General features: G+C 39.1%; 2 protein-coding genes across 3 annotated transcripts in view; both read left to right on the top strand.

The window, feature by feature from the left end:
* The first annotated feature begins 20 nt into the window (after positions 1-20).
* LOC129768215 (F-box/LRR-repeat protein 4) lies at positions 21-2,391 on the top strand. Its single transcript, XM_055769710.1, has 4 exons — positions 21-468; positions 541-1,235; positions 1,289-1,363; positions 1,427-2,391. The coding sequence occupies exons 1-4, from the start codon at positions 46-48 to the stop codon at positions 2,217-2,219; spliced, it is 1,986 nt and encodes a 661-aa protein (XP_055625685.1). The 5' UTR covers positions 21-45; the 3' UTR covers positions 2,220-2,391.
* A 10,384-nt stretch (positions 2,392-12,775) lies between these two features.
* Positions 12,776-14,713, top strand: part of LOC129762470 (serine/threonine-protein kinase tousled-like 2) — a 358,161-nt gene continuing 356,223 nt past the window's right edge. For both annotated transcript variants that reach the window (XM_055760744.1, XM_055760742.1), the window contains exon 1: positions 12,776-13,929. The gene's annotated coding sequence lies outside the window, so the exon portion shown is untranslated. The remainder of the gene's footprint in view (positions 13,930-14,713) is intronic.

Here is a 14,713-nt window from a genome sequence, read left to right as displayed (position 1 = left end):
CACATACTTTTACTAGTATTTGTTTCTGATGGGGCACATTGCGATATGCTCAGGTCTTCTTCAGCTGTTAACTTAATTTGCGCCAATAATTTTGCAGCTACGTTTGAATCATTCCGAAGATTGTCTAAGCTGTTTCGGTTTCAAATATTGAAAGATTTAAATCAGCTGATTTGTGCTGCTTTTCCAATGCAGAGTGACGACTCGCTGCTTTCGTCCGATGGGGACGAATCGTACGATTACACCACCGAGGATGACGACGGTCCGATGAGTTTCGAACTCAGCAGCATCTACCAGCCCGACAGCGATCCGGGTGGCCAGCAGGTGACGATCAATCAATACGCCCAAAGCATCGTGGATTTTAGTTCCCAATACGGGAGCGACACAAGCATTTCCTACACCGCGTACAATGTTGCTGGGAAACCCTCTAAGTACCCCGACTATGGAGATTTCCCGGAAACATTCGCTTTCGTAAGTATTTCGTCGGTCCAATCGATTACAGAGAAAATGATTAGGCAAAGCTTCTCTCCCCCGTCTTCGCAGCGATCTTATGGCCCCTGGTGGCACGAGGCGTCCTCCGCACGGGACGAATTTGCAACCCAAAACTTCGACAGACGCTGCGTTGTGGATGATTTCCTTCTGGCGCGCTTCGAGGACCAGGTTTATCCGGACAAGATAAAGGTTTTCGAGACGTACAATCCGGGGGCGATTGTCCGCATCTGGGCGTATCTGACGACGACAAAGCGATGGCTGTGTCTGTGGGACGCCTGCGAATCACCTCCGCAACCGTTCGAACCAAACAAAGCCCGTTGTTTTAGCCCGGATCTCAAGCCGTGTCCCAGCCCGACGCGCTACATTCGGCTCGAGTTCAACCAGAGAGGGTTGGCGTATTTTACCCAGATCGATGCAATCATGCTGACAGGGCGAAAGTGTGTTCCATCCTCGACGGAAAATAGTGCCGGGCAAGACCCTAACAATGTGATTTTTGAATCAATCGAGACACTATCATCAGATGACGAAACTATCGAAGAGATTGAATTAACACTAGACAAGCTGCCTTATGAGTCTATCTTCAAAATTTTGTCCTTCCTTGATTGGGTATCGTTATATCGTTGTGGTGCCGTTTGTCGAAGATTCCAACAGATCGTGGCGAACGATCCCCTGTTATACACAGAGATTAATCTACGACCCTATTGGAACTGTGCGTCGGATTCCCTGTTGAGTTCTTTGAGTAAACGGTAAGTTCGCATGGTTACGGGTCCTCATTATGTTCTAATTGTTGTCCTCCCAGGTGTGCCCTCATCAAGAAACTCGATCTGTCGTGGTGTGGAACGTTAAAATTGATCTCATTCGGCGCGTTCAAAGAGTAGCTTCTCCCAATCATTCATACGTCGAATCCGATCGACTCATTTTGTTTCCTTTTCTGCAGCTTTATTACCGAACACGGTAAAAAACTAACCCACCTCCGGCTGGACACATGTAAGTTCATCACCAATGGCTTCTGTCTGGAAACCATCGGGACATATTGCGGGCAGAACCTGCGCGAACTCACACTCCAAAACTACATCCCAGAGGAGGAAGATTTCACCGGGTTACATACATTCACGAATCTCGAACGACTCGATCTCAGCAGAACCACTATCAAGCAAGAATCGCTCATGATAGTGCTTGCAAACAATGCGAACCTTCGTCATCTGAACTTGTCGTTGTGCTCGATAGATGTCAACCTTGACGAAGTAGCTGTGCAGATCGCGAAACACAACCCCAAACTGGTTTCCCTAGATCTGTGGAAATCCCATCAGCTGACCTCCCACGGACTGACAGCACTCAGCCAGTGTACACTGCTGGAGGAAATCGAATTGGGCTGGTGCCTCCGACAGGAACCTTCCCCCGGTGAATCACTGCGACTGCTGGTGAAGTCCTGTCCGCGACTCAAGAAACTTTTTCTGGCGGCAAGCCGTGGCCTTAACGATCGCGATCTGCTGGAAATTGCCCATCGCTGCCCCAATCTGGAGCAGCTGGACGTTATGGGGAGTGTGTTTATCTCGACGGAGATGTGCTATCGAGTGCTGTGCAGCTGCACAAAGCTGAAAATGCTCGATCTAAGTTTCTGTGATAATTTGGACAGTACGCAGGTGGCACTGTGGCAGGTGTGCTTCGATGTGAATATCAAGCGGAGCAGGACGAACTTCCGCCCGAATCAATGGGGTTTGCCCGATTAGGTGGTGTTCGGGGATTCGTGTCCTGTACTAAATGCTTTCGACAGAAGTGACAGAGAAATGCATCCTGCACTGTGCCATTCCGCAGTATTTGAAGAGATATATTCATATTTATATACTTCGATCTACAAGTATTATATTCGTAGCTATAGATCAAAAATGAATTAAATGACTAGAGAAAATATTATGGTAACTATGAAAGAAACTTCCATTAACACGGTGGTCCTGATCACGAACATCACTTCACGTTGAAAACGGAATGATTCGTATGCAAGGTTATATGCACTCTATTTCGTTTTCACCGTGAAGTAACGTTCGTGATTAGGACCTGTGGCACCCTATGCCTCACAAAAGTTATACGAGTTGCTGAGTTCTACTCTGTCTGTGCGAGAGCAGGAAGTCGAAAAACATATATACACAAACTGACGCCATTGTAGAGAGAACATTCTAGTTTATGACTTCGTGCTAAATAAAACATAAACACCGTTGTGAAGATATCTCATTGTTTTTATTAATTATTTAGTTGCCGATAAACTGAGTCCCTCGGAGTGTAACCAACCCCATACCTCCAAAAATGAAAATGAAGGAGAACGAGACAGGAGACAGAAGACGCATTCCTAAATAACACATTTTGCTTTGATCAATCTCACAGGGACAATTGACGAATTTACGTTGGATTTACTACCAGATGGCGCAGCGAGTAAAATGAGGATGTTTTGTGTTTTTGGTATGAAATTCGTTCAAATTTTCTAGAAAAATCAGAATTTATCTTCAAATTTCCTGGTTTCATGTATTCTTTCCACGCTGAAAAGGTTAGAAAATCATCATTTTACAATGTGCTATGTGTATTAAGAGGAATGGCTTGTTATAAGTATTGTAACTTTATTTTTTGACGTAGAACTACGTCTTTCATTAAGGGTGCCAAATCAGAAAACAGGTCAAAGTTAACGTTAATAACTATTTTTGCCGTGAACGGATTCTGGCGATTTACATACCAAACGAATCGGAAATTCCCTGAGATTTGTTTGATATGCTATACATTACAATCCCATAGTCTGTATATGGTTTAAATTGATGAGAATTGGAAGCCTTCCCATTTCCTCATACATTTGTTCTGTCCATTTGTGTGCTTTCCCGAACAGAGCTTGCAATAATGAGCAACTTATCGACGAGCAATGAAGGGGAAATCGTAAGATGTAAAGTCTCCGTGAACAAAGGAAAAGAAGAAAAACGAAGGGGAATATTTGCCTAGAGTATAAACAGTGGAGCTCGCTGAGGCAAACGTTCGTTCTTCGTGAGGACACCGACTGGACAACCCCGTTGCTGGGCGAGCTGGTGGTGATGAAATCGAAATCGGGCGAGCATCGAATAGTTTTCTCAGGGCAATGGGGGTGGACGAGTAATATGAGGAAAGCGTAGAGTTTTCCAAGTGCCTATTGAAGACTAGAGACGAATGAACTAAAGAAGTTTAAAATATCTTTAATTAAACAAGGAAAGGAAGGAAAGGCAAACTTTCAGTATCGTTCTAGATACGAAACAATGAACATCGCTTGTTCTTGCTTGTTTTGCGCCATCACATGTTTTCGTTTCGGACTGAGCTGTAGACGCGACCAAATTACTCACTCGCTGATGTCTCTTGCATTGCAAACATTGCATCAAACTGACACCATTTCATTAATGTTTTGAGCTACACAATTGTGTCGGGAATCATCAAGCTTTGGTATCGTCAGCTCACCAAGAAAATAAATGCTCTGGAATTTTCTCAGTGATTTGGTTTCACATGACGGTAGGAAAACTCTCTCCACAAAGGATGACAGCTAACCTAATCTAGACTGGCAATATTAACAGAAAGGGCTTCTGTTGAGAAGAGCGCAAAACAGGTGTTAAGGTTGTGCACCAAAAATTTATTTGGGGAACACCAATTTATTAATAAGTCATTAATTTATTTGGGTTCGCGTGCAGATAGATTTTATTTCGCTTATTAGTCACCAAGAAAGTAAATGTCGTTCTGGAATTTTGTATGTGATTCGGTTTCGCTTGCCAGTAGCAAAACTTTCTCCACAAAGGATGACTGCGCTTATCCTGAGCATGTATTGTTCTGCGAGCACAAGAATGAATCATTGAACAATTATCGTCAAATGATTGTACAATAAAAAAAACATTTCAAGGCGACCAAACTGGTAGAATGGTTATTTCAAAATTTTCGTAGCATTATAAAATAATATCCGCAGTTATAAACAAGCGACTTGAATTAAACTACAGCGAAGTTCTACGTCAACAATGCAGTCGTGTCTTGAACACAACCTCCTATAATTTTTTTCAACTAAGTAAACGATGAATAGGGTGTTTTGCGCTAAAAATACTGCAAATTCTTCTCGTATCGGCCCCTACATAATCAATGATATCAGCCAATTTGATATGATATCGATTTCATCGCAATTATCCATAGTATCAATAACCGGTATGCATTATCAAACATAACATTTTCGAACATTATCTATGACTTTGGCCAAATCGCGTGTTGAAACCATCGTAAATATACAAAACTCTAACTTTCTTACCATATACTGATGACATTCAATGGCTGAAATGAATCTAAATTGAAATAAAATGAATAAATCACCACCGAATCTTGCTTTTCAGTGCGTAAAATAAACAAACACCCTCACTTTTGTGGTTCTGAGCTCTAATGTAGATGTCGCATGAGCTGATTCAGCTTTGCGTTCCTGTTTTATTGACGAATTTACGTTGGATTTACAACCAGATGGCGCAGCGAGTAAAATGAGGATGTTTTGTTTTTTTGGTATGAAATTTGTTCAAATTTTCTAGACAAATCAGAATTTATCTTCAAATTTCCCACGCTGAAAAGGATAGAAAATCATCATTTTACAATGTGCTATGTATATTACGAGGAATGGCTTGTTATAAGTATTGTAACTTTAATTTTTTTCAACAAAGTAAACGATAAATAGGGTGTTTTGCGCTAAAAATACTGCAAATTCTACTCGTATCGTAATGATATCATCTAACTTGATACGATATCGATTTCATCACCATTATCCACAGTATTCATAACCTGTATGCGTTCTCAAACTTAAAAAAAATCGAAGATTATGACTTTGGTCAAATCGCGTGTTGATACCATCGTAAATATACAAAACTCCAACTTTCTTACCATATACTGACGACATTCAATGGCTGAAATGAATCTAAATTGAAATAAAATGAATAATCACCACCGAATCTTGCTTATATATAACATGTTATTTATTTACCTCTTTCAGTAGTGAAAACTATAAAAATGTTGACAATGGTTGAATTAAAGAAGGAAATTCGAGAGCACAATCAAAAACACAAGTAGAAAAATGCACGATTCCTGCATGTGAGAACTACCTTGGAAAGCCCGGAAGTAAAATATACGTGATTTGTTTTTTGAGTTTAAGGTTACATTAGCATCATTTTCTTAGTTCAAAGTCCAGATGTCTCACCGATCGTTTACGTTTTGCGTTAGATCGCCAATTGGTAGATTGGAAAAACTTCTGGCACTTTTTCTCGGTATGATCAGTGATGTCAGATGTGAAGACTTGTTTTTATTTTGAGTAAAACAACAAACAGAGAACAAACATTTCTAAAATTCTTTTTTTTTTCAGTTCCAAAGTCCCAAAATCATAACAAAGAGTCATGTCAATCAAAGTATGCATCATCTGTACCTAAAATCGAATAAAATGTAAAAGCACGATTTTCTATATAATTGATGAAATACGTCGTATATCAGTATTGAAGAGCAAAGTAACATTGCTATATGCAGTATTATATCCGTACATTCTATTTATTTCATGTAACACTATCTGACCTGGCGAACTTTGTCTCGCATAAAATTGATTTTTTGATATGAATACTTTCAAACATTCACGTCTTCTTACTAAGCAAACGTTCGTGGGTCCAATCGCAAAACTCTTCATCGATTGAATGTACAGCAAATGGAAATTTTAAAAGGTTAAATAAAATTTCCTTTTGCTGTACATTTCCTAGTACTCGTCATTATAGTATAAAATCGTCTATATAACATAACATTATTTTCAGACACAGCTCTCGTTCAAAATTCTTGAATCACTTGCAAAAAACGTTTTTCTTCATTACATGGAATGAATGTTTGATGCAGAAAATAAAATAAAATGAAGACAACTCGAATCGAACAATTCCTTCTTGTTCTATGTACAGTGTCGAGGTTTGGAGGAAATATTGAACTAATCCACTTTTATCAAAAGTGGTTCATCGACTTCGGTGAACATCAACGTGAAAACAGTGGTGAATATAGACGTCAAAATATTTCCCCGTTCATGTTCACGTTCGAATGTCCCAAGGCATTCTGAAAATTAGATTTCACCGCGAACTGTAAAAGGATATATTATGCAACTCTCTAGTTTTCAGTGAAAATTTCCATATGGATGCAGTTTCATTCTGTCGGATTTCAGCATGGGCTGAAAAACTTCGTTACTGCGGGTTGATTCGTGAACCACTGTATATTTTATTGGAATTACTTTATTGAAGCTGGATGTTTATTGACTTCACGTTTACCGTACCTTTTCACCACCTGTTCATGTTCATGTTCACGGGAACTGTAAGGACATGTTCTCACTGCAGCGGGGCGTCAACGTGGCGTGTTCACTTCTCGCAACGACATTTAAATTCGCTCACATTGCACCGTGCCAGCGGCGTGTTTTATACAAATTGTCAATGTGTATTTTTGAAAGAAAATTGGTTTATTTTTAAATATTCCAACATCGTTGGACGAACCGGGACAAAAATCGGAGGTGAAAAACGTAAAAACTGAAAAAAACGCGAAAAATTAAAATTATGTCACTACTACAAACAAACATATGCAATATAGAAGCGGAGAAGTACAAATATCGCCGGCGTGAAGTGTTTTCGTTTGCACGCCAGCCACACGCCAAAACCACGCTCACGACACGTCAGCCCGGTGTGAACACATCGGTAAGAACACACACGATTAATCGTAAGCATCACACGCCCCGCCCAAGCCACGCTGACGCCCCGCTGCAGTGAGAACGAGGCCAAAACCTGCCTTAAGCGGGGAAAAGTCTTGAATGAAAATTGATAATGATTCTTCATTATTGTTAAAGTTTTTGCGGAAATTCAAGGAAATTTACAAATAAAAGTAAATTTAGGGTTAAATAGTTAAGTTAGGGTCAGGACTATGTATTCTAAGTATTCAAATAATATCGAGTAGTAATTTTCATTAAAATTTCACCAATTTCAAACTGGTCTGCTAATCTAATAGAGAGGAAATTGCTCCCCACATACGGTTGAATTATTTTGACGTTTGTTTTTCTTCAAGGCAAGATTGCCACATTTGCATAGACCGATTGAATTTGAATTGAACGGATTTCAGAATACTAAGGTCGACTTCGTTCGAATCGTGAAATTCGATCGAGTTTCAAAACAATCGCTATCATGTAGTGGTCAGAAATTTTCATCGCATTGCATGACAGATAGAAAATGTACAAAGCGTTTTCCTAAAGATGAATTTAGCTGTTCATCTTGAAAAAGGTCAAGCGCGTATTTCCAACGAGACGAGACAGCTATTTCCAACGAGACGAGACAGCTATTAGAAGAAATTAATTTTCATTTTCTTCATTCCATTTTTCTATTTTACGACAAAAATATATTACTTTTTTCACTTCACAGTTAGCTTTTTAGAGATTAAACATGTCAGTTGCATTTCTGAAATACATTAAATTTAGATTTTTTTTTATCAATTTTTGTCGGTAGTCATCGTCTATAGCGATTCGTTCCTCTGTATGTCATAGATCACCACATAGCCTTCATTAAAAATGGACCGTCATCATACTTCGATTCGGGAACAACATTTTCCACGTTACAGCATCATACACGGTCGAACCTTCACGTATTCGTTTGATATCCAGGTGGAATGTATCCTCAACGGCGTAATTTGTATCCACTGTCATCGTATTTCAGGTAACATTCAAACACAATGGGCCTGATTCTCGAATACACTACGAATACACTTCACGGTGGAAACGGTATGAAACGCATTCGCGATGACAACGGTACGATGTCGACATCTGGATGCGAGATTAGTTTCCCACTAAATTTATCATTATAGTATCAAATTATCTTCAGATTAAATTTTTGTATGAGATTATTATATCACATGAAGAAAACTAAGTTTTCCACGCACATTGAATACCAGTTTGATACGAAGAAGTTAATTTTCATTAATGATTTTTTATTTGAAAAGTGCTCATTCTGCCTGAAAACTCATCACTATCTTCGACACTTCACTAACTCGTTAAACGTAGTTCAACGGCGTGCCGTTTATTTCGTTTCCACCGTGAAGTGTATTCGAGAATCAGGCCCAATGTGATGGAATCGAGGATTCAAGTTTTGCCAACACAATGACACAGAGCTCCAGACATATAAAGCTCGCACATGGCTACATTACAATTACTCAAAAGTTATCGATATTCCTCTACAATCTTCCGACATCAATCCCAGTAAAAAACTAAGGAAGGAAATTTAGAAACCATAAAATTTCTAAAAATAACAATTTTAAAACACACTTGAATAAAAAATTGATAAATATTCCTTCCGAATACCCCAAAAAACTCGTAGATAAGTCCAAAAACAGATAAAGATAGTTGCAATGAACAAGGGATACCATACTAATGATGGAATTCGGAAATCATCGAAATACTAATACTAATGATGGAAATCGGAAATCGAGTAGAGATTTCAAACAGCGTACGATTATGAGTCAATCTTCATACATCAACACATACATTCGCCATTTTTAGAGAAATAAAAATTGTAAGGGGTTGTATCTAGGACACGACCGCATTTTTGACGTAGAACTACGCAATTATATTATACAATCCACTTGTTTACCACTTCCTATATTATTTTAGAAAGCATCGAAATTTTTGAAATAACTTTTTAGTTTTTTATTATTGTTACTTCAGTTTTGTTTTATTGTTACTAGTTTGTTCAGTAGTAAAAATTTTCATTTGAAATTCGAACAATTTAAAACTGGTAGACCAGGCCTGGTAAACTGAATAATATGGATATCGTAACCAGACTGTATCTGAAATGAAGATTTTCCCAGGCTTCTCAGTTTAAAAGTACGTTTTAGGGAAACATATTCCGGTCTGCACAACAACAAGCGAATACAAAAGTACTCAACACTCAACACCATATCCCGGACTTCATGTATCTGCAAAGCGGATTCCCCCAGGTACATTTATTTTGAAGTCCGTGTTAGGGAAACACAGCTCGATGGGAACAAAAATACCCTCGACTTGCAAGTATATTTGCATAGCGGATTTCCACATATACATCGATTTAGAAGTCGGTGTTTTGGAAACCGGAATCAAAACATGGCAGTAAGGGCGTTTAGATAATGCTTGACACTTTACAGTTATTTAATTGTTCATCTCATGAAAAATAACATTTTATTAATTGTGATAGACGCGTAGAAATATTTCCTATCAATTGATGCAAACAATGCAATGTGAAATGTTCGAGTTATAAGCATTCGAAACACAGGTAGGGTTAGCACACAAATCGGCAGAACAAATGTATGGGAAAAGGAAATTCTTCCAGTTTTCATGAATTTAAACCGTTTAGAGGTTAGCGAATTGTTATGTATAGCATATCAAACAAATCTTAGAGAATTTCCAATTCGATTGTAATGCAAATCATGATAATTCGTTCACAATGAAAATAGTAATTAACGTTAACTTTATTTCATAAAAACGTGACCTGTTTTCTGATTTGGCACCCTTCCTGTAAGACGTAGTTCTACGTAAAAAAATTATAGGAGGTTGTGTCTTTGCACTTTTCTCAACAGAAGCCCATTCTATTACTATTTCTGCTCTCGATTAGCTTGGCTGTCATCCTTGGTGGAGATAGTTTTGTTAGTGTCATGCGAAAATAAATTACACATAAAATTCCTGAACAATTATTTTCTTGGTGAGCCGATGATAGCCTAGTTTGAAGATTCCCCACACAATTGTGTAGTTCAGAACCTTAATGGAATGGCGTCAGCTTGATGTAATGATTGCAATGCCAGAGACATCTGCGAGTAACTAATTTGGTCGCGTCCACAGCTCAATCCGAAACGAAGACATGTGATGACGCAAAACAAGAAAGAACAAGCGATGTTCACTGCTTCGTAATTTGCCTCAGCGAGATCCAATATGTATGCTCAAGGCAATTATTCCCCTTCGTTCTTCTTCTTCTTCTTACTCTTCTCTTCTCTGTTCACGAAGACTTTAAATTATTCCCCTCCGTTGATCGCCGATAGGTTGCTCGTTCATGACGGTATGGGTAGGGAAGCTCAAAAAAGACAAATGTATGGGAAAATGGAAATGCTCCTAGTTTTCATGAATTTAAACCTTATTCACACCAGGGGATTGTAATATCTATATATATAAAAATGGAGTGATGTCTGTCTGTCTGATTCTTATAGACTCGGAAACTACTGAACCGATCGACATGAAAATTGGAATGTAGGGGTTTTTGGGGCCGGGGAAGGTTTTCGTGATATTTTGAGACCCCTCCCCCCTCTCTAAGAGGGGGCTGCCATACAAATGAAACACAAATTTCTGCATTACTCGGAAATTAATCAAGCAAACGAAACCAAAGTTGGCATGTGAAAGTTTTAGGGTGCAATAAATGTTTCTATGATGGTTAGACAGTCCTTCCCCCACTCAAAGGGGGGGCTGCCATACAAATGAAACACAAACTTCTGCATTACTCGAGAATTAATCAAGCAAATGAAACCAAATTTGGGATGTGGAGATTTTAGGATGCAATAAATGTTTCTATGGTGATAAGATACTTCCCCCTCTCTTAGAGGGGGCTGCCATACAAATGAAACACAATTTTTTGCATTACTCGGAAATTAATCAATCAAACGAAACCAAAGTTGGCATGTGAAAGTTTTAGGGTGCAATAAATGTTTCTATGATGGTTAGACAGTCCTTCCCCACTCAAAGGGGGGGGCTGCCATACAAATGAAACACAAATTTCTGCATTACTCGAGAATTAATCAAGCAAATGAAACCAAATTTGGCATGGGGAGGTTTTAGGATGCAATAAATGTTTCTATGGTGTTAAGATACTCCTTCCCCCTCTCTTAGAGGGGGCTGCCGTACAAATGAAACACAAATTTTTGCATTAGCCGAGAATTAATCAAGCAAATTAAACCAAATTAGGCATATGGAAACTTTAGGGTGCAATGAATGTTTCTATGGTGGTTAAATACCCCTCCCCCCTCTCTTAGGGGTGGCTGCCATACAAATAAAACACAAATTTCTGCATTACTCGAGAATTAATCAAGTAAATGGGCGGGACGAAGTTTGCCGGGTTAGCTAGTATAGCATAAAAAAACAAATCTTATATCATGAACAGACATACAGCTGTACTAGCGTTGTACGTGCACAGCGTTGTATATGTACCATCGTACCATGACAGACAAACTTTGGTTGTACATTGTACCGTATGTCAAACTGACAATCAGAATTTTTCCGATTTTTACCACATATTTCAATGAAAAAGATTTTTATTTAGCGTTCAAACTATCAAACATAACAACCAAGTTTAAAATCTGAGTTTATAACTCAAGAGAAAGTCTATGAAAAGAATGTTAACCAAACGTTTTGATTCGGTTTGTTCATGCTACCCACCACTAACCGTCTATGGCGCTGCGCGCAGTACAGCTGTAGCCATGTACAGCTGTAAAATAGGTCGGTACAGGTACAACGATTGTACCGAGTTGCTTGCATGGTTCTAGCGCTGTACATGGTGACAGAAATACAATTTTCGAAGTACAGCGGTAGAACAGCTGTATGTCTGTCATAAATATTAGAGAATTTCCGATTCGATTGGTATGTAAATCGTCAAAATCCGTTCGCGACAAAAATAGTTATTAACATTAACTTTATTTCATAAAAACGTGTCCTGTTTTCTGATTTGGCACCCTTAATGAAAGACATAGATCTACGTCAAAAACAATTATTCTGAAAACAGATAGCAAACCTTTTAACTCTCATATAACACTGTAACTTTATCTTAATAAAATGTTCCGAAAGCTTTTTTCGATTTTCAGCAGAAGGGAAATGAGATTTGCATGGTGGAGCACGATTACGGATTTGAGTCACTGTATAACACTGCTCTGTCAAGGGAGATTAATAGCAACCAGTACTCATGTCAAAAATTTAATACACCCCAAAGGGTTGAAACAATTCGAGCAACAATGTTCCGTTCATCAACTTCGTTTCACTAGAATAATTTGTAATGGTGCATTGGATCTTTTCAAAAGCTACGCGAGACATATTGCTCTTTTGCACAATTTTGTATAACGGCACTTGATTCCTTCCCCTCGTGCCAATCCATAATCGCACTTTGCCGGGCGAAACGTCAAAACATTGAGAGCGGTTCGACTCTGGCCTCGTGTGTGGTGTGCGATGCATGTTTTCACGCACACACGCACATCCGAAATACCTTCTCACAAACCCAAGTTTAGTGCGTTCGACGACGACTCTCGCCTTCTGGACGTTGATTTTTCGCGTGAAAATCGCCATTAACCGGCGTGAATGCTTCCTACGCTGGAAGCAATCAGTGCAAGTCGCATTCTGAAACTGTTACAGTGCGTGTTTTTCCGCAATTTGTAGTTCAAAGGTGGCTCCGAAACGGTAGGAATTCGGAAGGTTCATTTTTATAATTGGTCCCCCTCTCGTTGGTAGTGTGCGTGCTTCGCATGGTATAGTAGTGGTGAACGAATCGCGAAGCAGCGGAGAAGCTGTCAAAAGCGCACACCGTGAGTGTTATCGAGCTGAAAGAAGAGGAAGCACAGAATCTGACAAAAACACCAAGAAAAACAATATTCAATCGGTGTGCAGTGGTGGGCACCCATATTCGGGTGTAACGATTTTCATTATTAAGTGATTTTATTGATATGATATAGTGGTTTTCCTATAATTGTATTTTGGAGGATCCATTCGCGAATCCTGGCCAACCCTCTGCGACACCATGGTGTCTCATACGTGAATGGCACCAGGAGGATGGACCCGCGGAGTGAAACAGAATTAGACGGTAACGAGTTGTCGCTGACGAATGGATTGACACATAAAGTTAATTTGATGAAGGACCATTGAAACAGTGAAGTTTTCGACGAAGAAGTTCTAAAAAAAGGATAAAATAAATCGGGAAATGTGTTACTAACGTAAGCAATTCGACGGAATATCAATGGATATTTACTAGCAAAACGACATAGGAACAGAATCATTGTAACGGTCAATGTTCGACGGTGGTGAGATTAATCGAGTGAGCAATTGGCGTGATTAGAAGTGGAAACAGATCGAAACACTAAGGTGTTCAGCGATAATTGGCAGCCATATTTGAGTTGTTGCATCTTTGGGGCGAAATCTTGAGAGGAAAAAACTCAGCTGAAACATTCGCCAGTGTAATTTGTTAGAGTTCAATTCGGGGTGAAAATCGCAATCGATTCGCAGAGTCCGCAAGTGACCGGTGTCCGGGGATGGAAATGGTGGTGTAGTATCGTAAAAAAATGTTCTCCGGAATGATCAATTAAATATAATGAGTGAATGGTTTTGGACTTCTAAGGAAAGCTGAATTGCATCGAAACTGTTTGTTCATGATTTGCTCGGTAAGTATAGGTAACCATTGCCATTTTGAGATCAAATTTATGTGTCGTACCGTAATTGTAATTGAATTGAATAAATTTAGTATCCTTAGAATCGTTGGAATAATCAAACGTCCCGGAGGCAGGCCTGACTGTCACACAGAATTCATTCAAGATTAGGAATTCTATGTTCAATGTCGGATCACGACTAATACCAGCTTCATCTATATCAGGGTTTCTTTTTTTTTTTTTAATTCGTATATTTTTACAGGCTCAGTTACTTAAGTTTAAAGGAGCCGAATTCTTAAATATAATTTTAAAACTATATATATAAACAATTTTCTTACATCTATGGTTAGTAAGGTGGAAAACCGATTACTCGCGGTGTACTCGAGTTTAGGAGGGTGACATATTTTTTAGGAGAAGGATGGGATATAAGGAAATTGTAACAATGTTGATGAACACTCATTTCATAAATCTATTCGTATATCTATAGTGTATTTACATTTCAACTTATTCTACTATTTATAGCAAGGGGACGAATTACCCGCAAAGGAAGGAAAGGAGGGTATAAGGATGTAGGGGCAATCACACACGAAGATCTATAGCTTTAAGGAAAACATATATATGGGACATGTAATCAAGGTCTAACCGAGCCAACACATCTCTCACCGGCACATTGGGCTGTCTTCCTCGGGCCCGAAGGGAGTTTTTTAAATTCGATCTGGCGACCAGATACACCTCGCACGACCAAACAATGTGCTCGATGTCGTGATAACCTTGGCCACAAACGCAGAGATTGCTGCTG

This window comes from Toxorhynchites rutilus, chromosome 1 (genome assembly GCF_029784135.1).
Source record: "Toxorhynchites rutilus septentrionalis strain SRP chromosome 1, ASM2978413v1, whole genome shotgun sequence".
Lineage (NCBI taxonomy): Eukaryota > Metazoa > Arthropoda > Insecta > Diptera > Culicidae > Toxorhynchites > Toxorhynchites rutilus.
This window is presented reverse-complemented; position numbering and strand designations above follow the sequence as displayed.